Source organism: Schistocerca americana, chromosome 3 (genome assembly GCF_021461395.2).
Source record: "Schistocerca americana isolate TAMUIC-IGC-003095 chromosome 3, iqSchAmer2.1, whole genome shotgun sequence".
NCBI lineage: Eukaryota > Metazoa > Arthropoda > Insecta > Orthoptera > Acrididae > Schistocerca > Schistocerca americana.
In genome coordinates, this window is record NC_060121.1 from 106,137,844 (window position 1) to 106,156,895 (window position 19,052).

At 43.1% G+C, this 19,052-nt stretch overlaps 1 protein-coding gene across 1 annotated transcript in view; it reads left to right on the forward strand.

Moving 5' to 3' along the window:
* The window catches only part of LOC124605895 (gamma-aminobutyric acid receptor alpha-like), a 352,032-nt gene that overhangs the window by 302,559 nt on the left and 30,421 nt on the right, over window positions 1–19,052 (forward strand). The window contains exons 8-10 of the mRNA XM_047137842.1: window positions 9,146–9,165; window positions 11,763–11,915; window positions 15,053–15,186. Coding sequence (XP_046993798.1) covers window positions 9,146–9,165; window positions 11,763–11,915; window positions 15,053–15,186 — 307 coding nt within the window. The remainder of the gene's footprint in view (window positions 1–9,145; window positions 9,166–11,762; window positions 11,916–15,052; window positions 15,187–19,052) is intronic.

Here is a 19,052-nt window from a genome sequence, read left to right on the forward strand (position 1 = left end):
AGGGATGCCATTATGATGTATTTATTTACTAAAAACTATGAATTGATTACATCGCCCCAACTAGTAATGATTAGCCGAAAACGACTGGCAACTGTGGTGCGGGCTGTGCCTTGTACTCACACTCATGATACTTCATAGCCCTTCGTGCATTTTGCGTTGGCTTTAACACTATTCACTTATTTATTAAGGCGATCGTCTTTTTGCCCTGTAATGCTGTTGTAAGAAAGTACTTATGACCTATCTAACATCTGTATTGGGACTGTTAGTATCAAATATTTTTTAATCAAGATTACTTGCTTCTAGCTAGAATAACTGTGCTTACCTTACGTACCTCGCTGCTGACGTAGCAGGCGTTCTCATATGTAGCAGCAACACCACACAACACCGGCTACTGGCAACGCCATACTGTCCACAGTAGGGGTCCACAGCCGCGTGGCCTGTCGTGTGCTACATACACGCGTGTGGCGTGCGACAGAGAGCGCTAATACGATTCGCGAACGTTGGCGGAAGTTGCCGAAGGTACGTGCAGCTGGCACAGGAGGCACGTGGATTTCACGCGCCTGTACACACTTCCACACAGCCTGCAAATTTACAGTATGCGTGTGCGCGATGCACTCCGCTTTGCACCAGACTTGGCGAAATTTGTGTGAATGGCGAATGACGAATACAGACCTGAATTACTATTCGTTAATCGTGAATAACAAATATTATTCGAGACATCATTCACTCACACTAAGAAAACCACTTATTCGTCATACGTGAATAAAAAGTGTTCAAGATAACATACAAATTTCAAATCCAGTTACATTTGTAGCTCCAATCGTCTGTTATTCATTAAACGAATGTACTTTTCGATTTTTTAAATTAGTTTTCAGAACAACTCTGATTTTGAAACGTTTCATCAGAAACTTTGATTTATGGAGATTTACCGTTATGACACTAAAGAAAATATGTTCTACACGCTCCTGAATTCGTCTTTACTCATGACTTTCAGTTCATAGACTTCTTCACCAAAAATTGATAAATCATCAATTTTGCTGTAGTTTTTTGAAAATAAATCGCTGTAATTTGACTATAACTTCATTTCTCAAATCGTATTACTAAGAAATCTTCTTTTAGATTGTAACATTTTTTGAAACGTTGGCTATTTATCCCTGATTTTCTTGTAGTCTGCCCTTGTCATGGACAGCAATAAAGGTGAACTGGTAATGGTGATGAGGTTCCATACTCCGAGGAGTGTAGGGGACGATGCGGGAGACCCGCACCGCCGACTAGGCAAGGTCCTAGCGGAGGTGGTTCGCCATTGCCTTCTTCCGACGCTAATGGGGATGAATGATGACGATTAAGACGGCACAACAACACCCACTCATCTCGTGGCAGGGAAAATCCCTGACCCATCCAGGAATCGAACCCAAGACCCCGTGCGCTGGAAGCGAGAACGCTACCGCAATACCACGAGGTTCGGACTGCTTGCTTTCACATTGTGAATGATAAAGATGAAAAACATCTTACAATTGCGTCGTGTCACTGTTATATTGCACAAGTTACAAGCGTGCGGCAATATTATCAACTCTTTGTATATGCTCGAACACAGTGGCTCTTCCGAAAGTTTTGAATATCAAAGCTCTATGTAACTGCATAGACGGATGTCGAATTGAGATACTGGTTCATATTATAACAAGCTCAGTCAGAGATAATCCTGAAACACTTTAGATTACTCTGGAAGCCAAGCAGTATTCCATAAACGTTTTAGGAGACCTTACATTAATAGTCTGCAGATGGTAATCGTTAGGGGCCACTGAGTTCTTCCTTCAGTCATTCATTCTGTAGCACTACAATTCAGCTATCCGATAGTGTTAGCAATCTAACAAAGGTTTTGAAGACTGAGGGTTTTTGTCGCCTGCATTCTCATCGTTGGCTGCTTACGCAGATTTTCTGCACCATTAGCAGTGGAAGGAGGAGACGCATTGGTAGGTGCAGAGACAGATGAAGGAGGCCGAGTCGGTAGTGAAGGAAGGTTGTAAAGCACTAGCCAGGCCGTCTGCGGGAGCCAACAAAAATAAAAGTCGTTCATTGCAGCCCACGTACTGGGCTGCTGCGACAGCCATCTTGGTCGACTCTGCTACTTGTGAGCACGTTGTTTCATTGAGAACTTACGTGGCTGCCTTCAGTACCGAAACAGTCAGACCTTCCTTGCATCCTGAAATATATTTTATGATGGCTTTTGACTGCTTGTAGAACACCAGATCTGGAGGGACGTACAATATGTCATCAAATTTATAGTCGTCTCTCTCTGGAAGATTATTTTGTAAAACATAGCATGCATTTATTACGGCAGTTGGATTCATCTCGGACATCCATAGAACCATGAAAATTCTCAGTTCTCCACTTGTCTGCAAGAGTGTATTCTATAAACCGCCTGGTCCGAGACAGCCAGTTTTTATAAGTTCTTTTATTGTTTGTCAAGCTCCTTGCTCCACATGGAAGTATTAAATATTCAGATGTACCAAATGCCTCGTCTCCAGCAATGACGCATGGTATCAGTATTCCCTTGTTTGATATTGGGTTTCTTCCCGATATTTGTAAACTTCTACTAACGAGATTTTAATGCAAAACCGATTACATAAACATTGCGAGTCACTACAGATTCCGTGCACTGTAACTTTTATGTAAGTGAGCTTATAATCAATACCTCATCAATCAAGTAAAACGACGGAAAAATAATTATAGTAAAGTACGTTTCTTATGCGAAAAAAGGCGTAACATATTCCTCGTCCATCTCACTCGGCTGATTAGTCACGACTGACCGTCAGCGGGATTACAAAATTAACTGCTTAAGGTTGTGACTGTCTAGTGCTTTATAGCCCAAACTGCTGAGGCCGTCCGCTTATAAACAATTTTCTGTTTCATTTGTTACGCTGTAGACCAAGTAAAGCTATGCTCAACGTGAAGGATGGGTTCAGCACTGCAGTGCTTTACTTTACATGGTGGTGTACCCTTCACTTCTCCTACCTCCTAACAGACACAGCCAGGAAGAGGGGGATCTGCCTTTCAACACGTAATCCGAAATACAGTGCAACCTGACTTGGCGTTATTCTTATTGTTATAGGTGAGAGAAACGATTATAACAGAAAATATAGTTGGACCAACCACGTATCGGATCATAAGCCTAAGTTTTGTGGTCTGGAACTCCAGTCACTGAGCCACAAAACCACATCACTAGACAAATCATTAATAAGTTATTTATGAAACAGAAACTGCACTGAGCCAAGGGAACAAATACAAATTTTGTACAAGAAGGAAACAAATACAGTTCCATTATATGTTATTAGTTATTTAAGTAACAAATAAATTATTAGGGAATAAATTTGTTTGAATGACCTGCTTATTCGAATAATAATCCAGGTAGAAATCTGTTCGAATAAAACTCATCTCTTTTCATCACTACCCTTTTCGCTTCCTTTCTCTGTCTGTTCATATTATGAAATGTAACGAGTCCTATTAGTTCACTTGCTCGATTTATTCATGAAAGCCAACGGTGTGGTTTGAAGTTTTCCGTTAATTATAAACGAAGTTTACAATTAGTCTTTCTCCACACTCTCAACGTAAATCCTATTAATTTATTCTGAAGAAAATATGTCTAAAAGCCGGTTCGATTTTAGCAGCTGACTCAAAGTGAGCATTAGTTCATCAGCTATTGGTTCGCAGATATAAACAGTTCCACAACTGAAACAATGATATTCAGTAACGTTCAATATTCGGTTATCACTTTAATTTTCGTTGTACTATGGTAATAGCCAACGATCGTACCGCAGTGATAACTCTAGTACCTGTCAGATCACCGAAGCGGAGCGCTGTCCGACTTGCGTAGCACTTTGATGGGTGACCATCCAGTCTCCTGGGCGCTGTGGAAGAGGGATGAACTCTGCGCTCGTGAGGCCTATGGAGGAGCTACTTGATTGAGAAGTAGCGGCTCCGGTCACGAAAACTGACAACGGTGTGCTGCACATACCCCTACAAATCTACATCCAGTGCTGCCAATAGGCTGAGGATGACATGGCGGTCGGTCAGTTGCGTTGGGCCTTTCAATTCCTGTTCGGATGGAGTTAAGGCATGCAGTGCACACTTTCTCCATGGAAACCGTGGAAAATCGAGAGTTAAAAGAATTTCTAATTCTAAATCCATATGAAAGCTTTCCAGGGTCATTGTGCCGCTACGTTTTGTCGACGGTGCGAGCGCGCTACTGTGGACTCTGACAGCCGCGGCGGCAGACAGGTGAGCCATACTAAGTTCCTGTTTAGTGTCTGCTTCCTTATCCGCATGGCGAGATCACGCGGCTGTTACTCATCGCTCGGTGAGTGAGCGCCGCATGATACGGAGTGAGTGAACTGGCAGCCGCGTGTTTCTGTATGCGCGTGCATAGCGAGTGACCTAGACGAGCGCTATTCATTCGGCTTCGCCAAGCCGCTGCAATGCTCTAGGCCACAGGCTCCTGCAGCCAGCGTCCGTTCAAAGGGTTGAAATGGCTCTGAGCACTATGGGACTTAACTTCAAAAATGGTTCAAATGGCTATGAGCACTATGGGACTTAACATCTGAGGTCATCAGTCCCCTAGAACGTACAACTACTTAAACCTAACTAACCTAACGACATCACACACATCCATGCCTGAGGCAGGATTCGTACCTGCGACCGTAGCGGTCGTGTGGTTGCAGACAGTAGCGTCTAGAACCGTTCGGCCACTCCGGCCGGCGCCAGCGTGGGAACTGAAATCTTACTCCAGACTGTGTGCGTTCTGCAGTGCCGCTTTACTTACTAAATGCTGTGAGATATCGGCAGATGCGATACAAAATTGTAAAACTGGAAAATAAGGAAACAAAATGAGAAAATTTTCTCATTCCATCATGGAAGGCTGTTACAGCAACCAGTTTAAAAGTGTTTCAGAACAAAAACAGTCTCGGTAGCGAAATTATTTAATGTCAATAATGCGTTTCGCCATTTTGAGGCATCATTAGATTGTCTATAGAAAGAAGAAACCAAACAATTAGATACAAGTGGAGGAAAAGGGGATTGCCTTATCTTCCGTGGTTACGAAGACAACGTGAACTAAAAGTAATAAAAACTTACGTAAAAGCAGCTGGATACGTGACCCATGTCATAAATCGACATATAATGTAAAATAGACACAAAGGTAGCCAGAAGCATAATTCATCCATCATGAAACACCTAAAGCATGAAGTGGCCATAGTGAAAGAAGAGAATCAATGAGAGTAACACCGAAAAAGTGGGAATATCTGTCGGAGAAATTTTTCATGGTTATTGTATGTTACCTTGAGCACACCTGAAAGCTCCGCCGTGGCAGTGCGAGATATGGCCACACTTACAAAACCGCTGTGTAAGCCACATACGTCACTGTCTGTATTGGCTCGCACACAGACATTACTACGACAAATTGAGATACAGGGGTCGGGTACAGTATGGCAAGAAGTACAAATGTGGTGCGCGTGAGCATCTAAGGCACATTTTCGAAAAACGAAAGTGTGTAGAACTAGTAATTAAATGCATATAAGCAAATCAATGCAAACACATACAACCCAAAAATAAAATAAAAATAAAAGTATGAAGAGTAGGTAAAACAATTACATGAAAAAATATGTCATTAAAACTTCTTCACCGGTAGTAAAACACCTTTATAAGAAGGGGAAGAAGTTCAATCTACTCAAGAGGCTGGAAAGTGTTAAACATGTCGATGTTAAAAAGGACAGGTTGCTGAACGATCAACTGATTAGCAGTAATGAGACAAATTATGATACAATGTTACAAGTGCTCCAGACGTTGCTGCAATGATTATTTTATGTCAACAGCATCACTCTCAATTTGTTGGTTTTTGTGTGGAAGTTTGGGGAACCATATTTTAAAGGAGGATTTTTAATAAGTGTTTGCTGTAGATGGCTTTACCTGTGTACATTTTATAACATGTTTCCTTATTTTAACGATGAATAATACTTTTGTCTCTTGTTTGCGTTGTTTGAAATTTCATCGATTCAGAATGCATATTCTATGAATGTACTCCAGAATTGAGCTGTTTTACTCCCTGTGATGAAGTTTTAATGACATAGTTTTGCGTGTTATCATTTTACCTATTCTGTACTTGGGGGTACCTATATTTTTATTTTATTTCTTGCTTTTATGTGTTTGCATTGGTTTGCTTATATACATTTTATTACTACTTTTACTTTTGGTTTTCGAAAATGTGCATTTGCCAGTCATGCGCGCCACCTGTGTACTTCTTACCGCACTATACCCGACACTTTTATGTCAATTTCTCATAGTTATGTTTGTGTGCGTGACAATACAGACAGTGACGTTTGCAACTTGTACCCCATGGGGAGCCGGCTGTTGTGTACTCAAAGTAACGAGCAATAATCGTGAAAAAATTTTCTGCCACATATTTCTACTATCTCGGTGTTATTCTGGTTGTTTGTCTCCTGTCACTAGTCCACTTCATGCTTTAGATGTTCCATAACTTATGGATTATGTATATGGTTACATTGGTGTCTATTTTACATTGTATGTAGTTTTATGACTGATGGCTCACGTATCCAGCTACTTTTACTGTTCTACATTCAAGTGGTTTTATGACTGATGAGGCACGTATACCAGCTACATTTATGTAAGTTTTTATTGCCTTTAGTTCACGTTGTCTTTGTAGCTGTGCAGTATAGAACCATGCCCTTTTCCTCCACTTATATCTGCTTGGCTTCTTCTTTTTGTAAACAATCCGATAATGCCCAAAAATGGCGAAGCATGTCATTGACATTAAATAATTTCGCAGTCCAGAGTGTTTTTGTTCTGAAATAAAATTTGGCTAGAACAGAAGGGGTACTTTACACGTACCACGGTTGCCACACAATGGCGAGAATTCGGCCTCCCTGTAAGTATCATCAGATGAGTCCTGATTCCACGTCGAATGGCTGCTAACAACATGGTACCAGGAGTTGGAAAGGTATGGGTCTCGAGAGTTTCTCTCTCTCTGGCAATACATCAGATCGTCTACGGACACGTCTTTGTCGACCCGAACTCAACAAACAGAAGAGAGACTCATCGCTGAACATTTTAGAATGTTACTAAATGACCCAGCTGACTCTGGCTACAAGCATTGCAAGTTTCTGTTGTGTGTGATACGGTATCAGTGGTAAACGATGAGTGAGAGCACGACATGTCAACCCAGCTCGCAGTAAGCTGTTATCGGCTGTTCGCGGTGACAGTCTGAACTCTGCCTTGATTTCAGTTGCTGTTATGTTGCGAGTCGGCAGCCGCTATATTCCGAGGAGCCAGATGTTATGTCCTAGCTGCTACTGATAAATCGGTGGTATGTGGTCAAAGGATGGGTCACAATATGAATCTGGACATGCAGGCAAAAATTCAGTTGACACGCATTTCATGATCCTGTCATGTGTTCTGGTATTGTAGTTACACACTCGGTAAATCTTCGGAAGTTCGTATACGTCAGTGTAATTGATAGACGTTCTGCGAATAGATATTAAATATTAAAATAAACTTACAGCAGTCTTCGGAAACGTTTAATCTCTATCAATAATTGTACAGAGTGTTTCCGTAAGAGCGTGTGAAAATTTAATACAACATAGAGGATGCTGCATTGAACAATTTGAGGTAGGAAACCAGGGGATAATAGGAAAAAAAATCTCATTACTGTGTACTTTTTCATTTACATTAGTTAACTAAAAATACTATCAAAGAGACAATAAAAGTACCGTTTAAACTTTATCTTACAAAATGTGCTAAAAATGACGGCCATCAACATCAAAGCAAGAATGACGTCGCCGAACAAGATTTTCACGCACCCTGACAAATGTCCGTTGTGTGTTTCGAATCGCATCACAGGCAGCTACAGTTCTGGCAACTAATTCCAGCTTCGTATCCTCTGTGGTCTCATACTCAAGTGACTTCATATATCGGGGGTAGGAAATAATCAAGGAGGTTCAGGTCAGGTGACTCGCAGACCATGGAATAGGACCTCCGCTTCTACTCCAGCAACCAGGAAACAGTGTACTGGTACTGTTTTATCGTGTCGTGCTGTACGTCTCTGTATAGTACGGGATAATGAATGGATCTGTCGTTGACTCATAGCACGTTTTGTCATGGGACGATGTAAATACGACACAACAGAGCCACCACATGGACAAGTAAACAAAACCCGCAACCTGCAACATGACTTCCTGATTATCAGGCTCGTCCTCCTTCTTCTCCTGCAGGAAATAAAGACTGTACATATAATTAAACAGCACAGTGCGTGTAAATTTGTGTTCATGTTAGTAGCAAATAAACTAGAAAGCAGTAACGTTAGACAAAGCTGGTGTGATGTGACGTTTGGTTTGTGGGGAGCTCAACTGCGAAGTCATCAGCGCCCATGCAAAGTCCCAATTTTTGCACAATCCAATCTAGCCACTGTTAGGAATGATGATGATGACAATGATGAAATGATGAGGACAACACAACCACCCTGTCTCCAGACAGAGAAAATCTCCAACCCCGCCGGGAATCGAACCCAGAACCCCGTGAACCAGAGGCTAGCCACTAGACCACGAGCTGCAGACCTAGAGAAAGGGGTACACAAGGTTACTTCCTTATCCCCTTAAGCTGGCTTCTCTCTCCTACCCCAGGTTTCCTATGCCAAATTATTCAGAGGAGCATTCTCTGTGTCCTGTTATATTTCTGCAAGCTTTTACGGAAACACACTATGTAAACAGAACAATATTCACCGCTAAACGATTACCTGTTGTACTGGTATATAGCTTGCTTCTATCATTTAGGCAGGTCGGACAATTTGCGGCATTTGCACTTGCACTTGGGAATAGCTGTAAAGCCAAAATAATGACAGTGTGAAATAAATAAATAGTAATTTACAGTTTAACGGCGGAAATTTCTTCGTGAACGGTGTATATAGACCGGGAATGCAGCGAGCACGCGATTATACTTGCGAACTCGTGTACTCGTTCTCCTCTCTGATCGACTCGAGTCCTGCACCTCGTGCCAGACAAGAGGCTGCGTTGACGAATAGGCTGCGGCAGAGACTCACGAGTTGAGTCTACGGCCACGTAGAGACGGCGAATTCGGAGACGAGGTCACAGGACTCGCTGGAGAGTACAAAGCGAGTGTATGGAGCCCATTTCTTATATCTAATCGTCCTGTCGATCTTCTTGAAGGATCTATGCCTGAGTCCTCTCTTCACGACTCGCTCTTCAGTCATTACACTGAAGCCAAATTTCTGTGTAATCTATTGGCATGATGCCCCTCCCATTTTCCTCTGTAGATTTTCTTGACCGTGAGAGAAATTAATTCTAGTTCGGTCGCCTTGAGTGTAGACTGTTTGCCGTTCCGTCGTCACGGACCGTTTCCCGGGGTATACCGTCTTGGAAGTCGTCTACACATCGTACCCGCCGGTCTAGACGGAATATTCCCTGAATTCATCAGACACCTAGGCCCCTCCGCCCGTGCATGGCTTAGACAATTCTACTGTGACATCATGAATACCAGCCGGGTTCCCTATCAGTTCAAGACAGCCTAACTCCTCGCAATCTTAAAACCAGAAAAGCCACAGGATGACTCATCTAGCTATCGGCCAATAGCCCCATTGAGAATTTGGTACAAGCTATTAGAAAGACTGCTGTACAACAGAATATATGACTCCATAGATAGACCAATTCCCGCAGACCAGGCAGGATTTAGGAACAAACGGAGATGCTGTGAATAAGTCCTTGCCTTGACCTCATACATTGAGTCAGACTTTCAAAGGGCGTAAAAAACCTGTGTGGCTTTCGTGGACCTCTCGGCCGCCTATGATACCATCTGGCTCGACGGACTCACACTCAATCTGAAAAAAGCGATCCCTTGTCGCAAGACAACTAAGCTTCTGGAAAACATGTTGGAAAATCGCTGCTTCAGAGTGAACGTAGGTCTATCTACGAGTAAATCGTACTCAGTAACCAATAGGCTCCCACAGTGATCAGTGTTGGCTCGCCTTCTCTTCAACGTATACACGAGTGACAGGCCAGCAACTAAATCGCAAAAATTCTGCTATGCAGATGACATCGCAATAGCCACTCAGAGTAAGATATTCGAAGAGCGGGAAGCTACTCTGTCAACGGGCCTTCAACTTCTTAACCAGTATTATACGAAATGGAGGCTCTGCCCAAATCCAAATAAAACTGAGGTATGCGTATTCCACCTGAACAATCATAAGGCAAGACGAGAGTTACAAGTAACATTCTGCAATGAGTGATTGACGCACAACAGCCATCCAAAATATCTACGAATCACTCTTGACCGGTCACTAACCTATAAGAAAGACCTACAAATAACCAGTCAATAGAACAAAAATCGAAATAACATATTAAGAAAGATGGCTGGAACCTCCAGTGGAGCTCAGCCTAACACGTTACGCACCGCAGCACAATCTCTTGTGGCAGAATACTGCGCCCCAGTCTGGTACAAGAGCACACACACGAAGAAAATAGATGTCCAGCTTAATACCACGATGAGGATTGTCTCAGGAACTCTGAAATCAATCCCACTTCCCTGGCTTCATGTCCTTTGCAATATAGCTCCTCCCTCCCTCAGAAGGCAACAAGCAGCTATCCGAGAATGGAAGAAAATTAATGACCCCTTGTATCTGAAGATACACCTATCCGAAAAATATTGGACCATCTACCAACTACCAGCCTAAAATCCAGGAAACCTATATGGGAAGACGAAGTCCTCAAATTCCCAGAAAGGTACGACATAGCAAGGGAATGGAGGCAATACTGGTCACTAAATAATCACCATCCTCTCATCACTGATTTGATCCTTCGATACCGGTGCAAGGAATGCAAATGCCCAGAAGAACTCGGTGCAGACATAATCGTATGAGAACTAACCACGGCAGGTGTAAGGCCATTCTCCACAAATGGAAACTCACTGATGACCCACGATGCGACTGTTGTGCAGAAGAACAAACAATCCCTCACTTGGTCTTCGAATGCCCTACGATGAGGTCTGAAGGACAATGGAATGATATGGTTCAAATGGCTCTGAGCACTATGGGACTTAATTTCTGAGGTCATTAGTCCCATAGAACTTAGAACTACTTAAACCTAACTAACCTAAGGACATCACACACATCCATGCCCGAGGCAGGATTCGAACCTGCGACCGTAGTGGTCGCGCGGTTCCAGACTGTAGCGCCTAGAACCGCTCGGCTACTCCGGCCGGCAATGGAGGGATATCATGAATGTTACTCCACGTGCTGTTTAGTGGGTGACCTGCTTAGATGTGGACTTGTAACAGCTGCAGTGGATGTCTCCCTAATCTTTCGCATATTGTTGTTTGCGATCAATCATTTAATAATGTATTTGAAATTCGTTTATTACAGTAATTAATAGTATGCGTGAAATTTTACTCTGTAGATACCATACGCCAAATAAAAATAAATACATTCTCCTCCCATGCCAGTTATAACGTCCGAAAGATGTCGGTAAGTTATGTACTCACACCAGTCATCATGTGTAGGAATAGCTTTTGACTGTACTGAAAATAAGTTCGCAGCATAAGGACGAAAATTTAATCAAAACACACCCCCTCTGTCAGTGTATCCCCAGTATTTTTATCCCATACAGCGTGCAAACTAAACATTGCAGTAACAGATGTATAACAGTTGTGTGTTCGGCTGTATCATTAAGGGTGAGTGTCTGTGAGTGCAGGCGAGTACTCGATGCTGCTGGTGAGCTTCCACCTGCAGCGGCACATGGGCAACTTCCTGATCCAGGTGTACGGCCCCTGCGTGCTGCTGGTCGTCCTCTCGTGGGTGTCCTTCTGGCTCAACCGCGAAGCCACCGCCGACCGCGTCTCTCTCGGTAAATGAGCAAATCTAACCATTAAGCAGCTGAGTTTCCCAGTAGATGATGGTTGGTTGGTTGGACGGATGGATGGAGAGATGAATGGTAGATGAAAGGATGTACGGATTGTGGTAGGATGATGGATCGACTTATTGAAGTAGTTGGGGAATTAATGAAACAGTAGAGAGGTTCGCAAGTAATATTGGCTACCTAGCACGCTAGGAAGCCAATACATTACTGACCAATGAAATTGCTACACCAAGAAGAAATGCAGATGATAAACGGATTTTCATTGGACAAATATACTATACTAGAACTGACATTTTCACGCAATTTGGGTGTATAGACCCTGAGAAATAAGTACCCAGAACAACCACCTCTGGACGTACTAACGGGCTTGATACGCCTGGGCATTGAGTCAAAAGGAGCTTGGATGGCGTGTACAGGTACAGCTGCCCATGCAGCTTCAACACGATACCAGAGTTCATCAAGAGTAGTGACTGGGGTATTGTGACGAGCCAGTTGGTCGGCCAGTATTGACCAGACGTTTTCAATTGGTGAGAGATCTGGAGAATGTGCTGGCCAGGGCAGCAGTCGAACATTTTCTGTATACAGAAAGGCCCGTACAGGACCGGCAACATGCGGTCGTGCATTACCCTGCTGAAATGTAGGGTTTCGCAGGGTTCGAATGAAGGGTAGAGCCACGGGTCGTAACACATCTGAAATGTAACGTCCACTGTTCAAAATGCGAACAACAGGTGACCGAGACGTGTAACCAATGGCACCCCATACCATCACGCCGGGTGATACGCCAGTATGGCGATGACAAATACACGTTTCCAATGAGCGTTCACCGCGATGTCGCCAAACACGGATGCGACCCAGGTTCGTCGATGAGTACACCATCGTAGGCGCTCCTGTCTGTGATGCAGCGTCAAGGGTAACCGCAGCCATGGTCTCCGAGCTGATAGTCCATGCTGCTGCAAACGTCGTCGAACTGTTCGTGCAGATGGTTGTTGCCTTGCAAACGTCCCCATCTGTTGACTCAGGGATCGAGACGTGGCCGCACGATCCATTACAGCCATGAGGATAAGATGCCTCTCATCTCGACTGCTAGTGATACGAGGCCTTTGGGTTCTAGCACGGCGTTCCGTATTACCCTCCTGAACCCACCGATTCCATATTCTGCTAACAGTCATTGGATCTCGACCATGGCACGCAGAAATGTCGCGATTCGATAAACCACAATCGCGATAGGCTACAATCCGACCTATATCAAAGTCGGAAACGTGATGGTGTGCATTTCTCCTCCTTACACGAGTCATCACAACAACGTTTCATCAGGGAACGCCGGTCAACTGCTGTATGTGTATACGAAATCGCTTGGGAACTTTCCTCATGTCATCACGTTGTAGGCGTCGCCACCGGCGGCAACCTTGTGTGAATGCTCTGAAGAGCTAATCATTTGCATACCACAGCATCTTCTTCCTGTCGGTTAAATTTCGCGCCTGTAGCACGTCATCTTCTTGGTGTAGCAATTTTAATGGTCAGTAGTGTATTATGAAAAGGATAGAGTACTACTCACCATATAGAGGAAATACTGAGTCAAGACAGGTACACCGGAAAGACTACTAAACGTGAGAGCTTTGGAGTCGAGGCCGGTTCATGAAGTAGAAAACGTACACACATTCACTCAAGCACAACTCGCACACGTACATGACAACTGTCTCTGGCAATCGAGGGATTGATGGCAGGAGACAGTGGTCATGCATGTTTGCGAGTGTTTCTTACGTGACTATGTATGTATATTTCATAAGACCTTCTGACAGGAAGCACTCATGTTTAGTCTTTTTGTTGTGCCTGTCCGCGGAACAGCATCCTCTCTGATTGGTGACTCTTTCCTTTCCATAATATTGTCCTTGTTTCATCCTGGATTTTCCATTGCTTGAACTGGGATCACAAGGTAGCTGATACAAGATAGACATGAGAAGCACTTTAGAAGAAGCAAGATAAATGTCTCCATCGAAATAAGTCTACCAGAGACAAATATAGACTGAGGAAAGTCGTCCAATGATCGAGAGAGTGGGTTAAAATTGGCGAAAGCGCATCCTGATTTACGAAGTTCAAGGTTCACTTGAGTCATTTCAAATGAATACATAGACTGTTCCTTCAACAAAATCATGATTGATTCCTTCACACATGCTTATTTAAACAAGCTTATGTTCCATCTACAATGACTATGATATGCACTCACCCGCCCTCGAAAACAGTCAAACAATCAGTTTTGTTTCCTTTGTTCGCTGAGATATCGACGTTCAGTTCATGAAAAACATCTGAATCTCTTCACCTGAGGAACCTCGTCGAAAGTATGGCTTAGAAATTCCAAAGGGAAATAATGTGGAAAAAATGCAGTGTGTGTTGCTACAAACAGGAAGTTCAAAGTTAAGGGGACAGTTAAAGCAGCATGCAATGTGATACTAGAACAACAAGATAAGGTGCGGCGCCTATAGAAGACATTGCCGTCTGGTAGACACATGTTAGTGTCTTACTGGCTGTGGAACTCTGACAGAAACATTGGACGAAAAATCTGCAAGTGGAGAATTGATTTAGATATTTGAGAGGAGCATGCTTGGAGAAATGGAAGAAACACCCTGAAACGCGTACACACAACGAACACGATAAGCCAGAGAAGATGCTGGCGATTGTACAAAAAGACGTAAGAGAAATAAATTTCTGGACCGATGCCCCCAAGAATCGAAAGAATACTGTCAGCGCAGCAACATAATACGCAACAAAATTTTCATATACTTTCGTCCTGTGACATCTAATAAAGGTCCATGATGATTTCGTGATGATTTTATAAACTTCAAGGATGATGGACTAGGATAAATGAACCGGAAACGACCTAGTCGAAAGTCATAAGCGAAAACCTTTCTGGTTCCTCTGACAGTGTTTTGTACATCCTTATATTTTAGCTTATAATTTCATACATCAATAGCCAACACACACTTACAGAAATGTTTGATTTCACCGGCAAGACCTATAGAGCTACAGATTTACTGTGCTTTGTATCATTTATCAAGTGTATTATACTGATATATGCTCGAATGCCTGTACTTCTGTAAACATCGCTACATACGACGGTATTTTTTCAGGAATAACGACGGTACTGACGATGACCTTTCTGGGCCTCGAAGCCAGGACTGACCTCCCAAAGGTGCCCTACCCCACCGCCCTCGACTTCTTCGTGTTCCTCTCGTTCGCGTTTATTTTTGCAACCATCATACAGGTGAGTAACCTTTGATTCTTTTATTTTAGACAGTAAATGTTTTCTGATACCAGTGTAACAAAGGAATAAGTTTTTTGAACTTTGTTTACCTATTTATAATAGTAGCGTCACAGTCGTTTTATCTCTCATGAATGATCAGTATCATATTAATATTTAGTGCTACCATGTGGGCTCCAAAGGATGGGATACTGTGAAGAACTTTACAAAAACACAGACAATACCGAGGAAAAAGAACATAGCACAAAAACGAAAGAAATGCACGCAGATGAAGCAGATCCTGCAGTTACAGAACTAGAATCATGCTCATAAATTAAGGATGACTGCAGAATGTGGTGCCACACAACATGGCATTACACAAAACTGGCACTAATAGCATAGGCACATACGGAACACACACGACACAGATCTGTAAGTCCACGGTATTGGTGATAAATTGAGAAAACCGTCCCGAAACACATGTGCTACAAAACGCCACTGTTTCTTGCGCATGTTCCCAGACATCAATATGGGATATGAACATCATGCTCACGTACACAGGCCGCACAACTGGTTGGCATATTCTGGATCAGGTGGTCGAGCAGTTGCTGGGGAATAGCCTCCCATTCTTACATCAGTGCCTGTCGGAGCTTCTGAAGTGTCGTAGGGGTTTGAAGACGTGCAGCGATACGTCGACCGAGAGCATCCCAGACATGCTCGATGGGGTTTAGGTCTGGAGAACAGGCAGGTCACTCCATTCGCCTGATATCTTCTGTTTCAAGGCACTCCTCCACGACGGCAGCCCAGTGGGGTCGTGCGCTATCATCCATCAAGAGGAAGATGGGACCAACTGCACCCCTGAAAAGGCGGACATACTGGTCCAAAATCACGTGCCGATACACCTGACCTGTTACAGTTCCTCGGTCAAAGACATGCAAGGGTGTATGTGCACCAATCATAATCCCACCCCACACTATCGAACCACGACCTCCGTACAAGTCCCGTTCAAGGACGTTAAGGGTTTGGTATCTGGTTCCCGGTTCACGCCAGATGCAAATCCGGCGAGAATCACTGTTCAGACTATACCTGGACTCGTCCGTGAACATAACCTGGGACCACTGCTCCAATGACCATATACTGTGATCTTGACACCAGGCTTTACGGACTCTCCTGTGACCAGGATTCAGCGAAATGCACCTTGCAGGTCTCCAGGCGAATAAACCATGTCTGTTCAGTCGTCTGTTGACTGTGTGTCTGGAGACAACTGTTCCAGTTTCTGCAGTAAGGTCCCGAGAAAGACTACCTGCAGTACTCCGTGGCCGTCTGCGGGCACTGATGGAGAGAGATCGGTCTTCGTGTGTTGTTGTATACTGTGGACGTTCCGTACTGTAGCAAATGGACACGTTCCTGTCTGCTGGAATCGTTGCCGTAATCTTGAGATCACACTTCGTGGCACACGGAGCGCCCGTGCTATGACCTCCTGTGTTTGACCAGCCTCCAGTCGCCCTAGTATTCTACCCCTCATAACGTCATCAATATGTGTTCTTTGAGCCATTTTCAACACACCGTCACCATTAGCACGTCTGAAAACATATTCACACTTACTGCACCGTAGTCTGACGTGCAGCAACACACCTCTGTGTATGTGGACTGCTGCCAGCGCCACCGTGCACCGCATGGTCATACCCCGAGGTGATTTAAACCCGCAAACCGCCCACCAGAGCGTTGTTTCACCATATATCAGCATTATCCTTAATTTATGAGCATGAGTATAGAATGTGAAGCAGTACCGGAATAAGTGAGTCTAAGTAAAGTTCCAGGTCCAGATCCTGCTGAGATCTAGAAAAGCTGTAGAGAAAGAGGGAAAGATAACCTCCTCAGAATTTTATTATTTACCGGTAACCAGGCTGAATGAACCATCAATTCCTCAATCCACAGTACATTTCGAAAAAGTTCACTCACCTGATTAGAGTTTTATCCCCACAGTAGACCTCTTCTCACATTCTGATCAACCAGTAAGTCCGGAAGAGGAGCCTAATAGCCGCGAGTACATGTTTAACTCTTACCCGGTGTTACGTAAGAAAAAAAAAGCTCTTTTGTATAGAAAATGATTTCTATAAATATTTTTTGTTATAATCAATTTGATCAGCCGTGTTTAGTGCGGAGCCGAAGGCTTTAGACCCACACTTTGATCGCTGTTTCTTCTTTAAGATGATGTAAGAAATCGGAACACAACATCAATATGATTTATTAAAGCCTGTTTCCCTTCTTTAATTTTTTATTTGCCATTATTAAAACAATCGGCAGTCGTCTTGCACAAAAATGTTTTGTATTTAAAAGTCCATTTTGGTAATTGGACTGTTAATTCTAATACGTCTATGACGTCACCTGTTTCTTACATGTTTAGTTACGACTAATGCAATATTACTTTATTTTGTTAATTTTCTTCTGTTTCTTACATGTTTAGTTGCGAGTACTGCAATAGTACTTTACTTTAATTTTCTTGACATTTGCATCTGTTGTTGCATTCTGGGACGCCTTTCATCCGAATCATCTTCAAGAGCAGTTATGGACGCTTCATTTTAATTCCGAATCTTTCACTGTAGCAAATGAAGGAGGAAACTTCCTGTAAATCCAAACATTTTAGCATTCCTTTCCGTTGGAGATATCCCGTCCAAAAAGTGATTTTTTTTACGGAGCCTTGTTCTAGTTAGTTCGTGTAAACGAAATAAGTTCATCACAGTTACAATAAAAATCCGTATAACTGTGCATCTTCTAAACAACAACGTGCCACCATTACTATTAATGTCAGCTCTATAAAGCCACGGACATTTCCCCTTGAGCCCGCATTAAGTGACGGAAATCCGCTGATGTAATCTAGCACAAGCATTGAAATGGCTGGTAGAACGTTATTGTCTGATCCCAGGTCAACAGTGATCGTAAATCGCTTCAGTCAAGAGGAGCAACGATGCGGAGGAAAGCCTCCAAAGTAATCTGAATCGATTATGTATTACCTGCACTACCGATTCCTTTAAGTGGCCCTGTGTTCCTAATTAACGTTACAGCGTCGTAATGGAGTAAGCATTCGCGAACATGCACAGAACAGCGAGACTGACTAAGTGTAGATCAAGTCACTTCATTTCGCACTGTTCAATTTTGGATTGTGATACTATTACCCAATGTATAATGGACAATTCGCAAGTGGTACTGGCACGAAACACGTATACTAGTTCATTATACTTTACGTTTAGCTTATCAGTGCTTAGTTACTCGGCGCTAGGGAACTCTCTGATCGCCATAGCACCACCAACGATGTCAGCTAACCTGAGCTCGACGTGGCCCCATTCCTAATAATATTATTTCGAAGCAGCGATGGGATAAGCTTTGTGGTCAACCATGGATGACTGTAGAACACAAAATAGAGGACTTCCTAGAAATAACATAAGCGACCAGTTTCGAAAGTAAAAGAGATTGAGAACATTTCGTACGGTTTCAATGGTGAATAGTTCATTCAATTGTTAATTGCCAAATAACAGGAGTGTGTTTCTAAAGTGACATTTCTCCAGGAAATGAATGCTTTCAGGAAACATAAATTTTAAATCATTTGCTTCATTTTCATTTCCGAAGCCTACGTTTTGGCACATGAATACACTTTCTAATACAGTACCGCAACACAGCAACTTGTCAAAATTAGGGACTTAAAAGGTAAGATAGGAGCAAGCATTTATGTACAAAGTACAGCAATGTTTAGGCAACGTTGAACACAATGTGTTCCGTGTCATCGTGCAGCAGGTGGCTTTGAATGAGCAAAATCAGGGTTATAAATCTTTTCTGTACTATACACTGTGCAGGTCAAAATTTTGCCTTAAAACATATGTGTTTGCTAATAA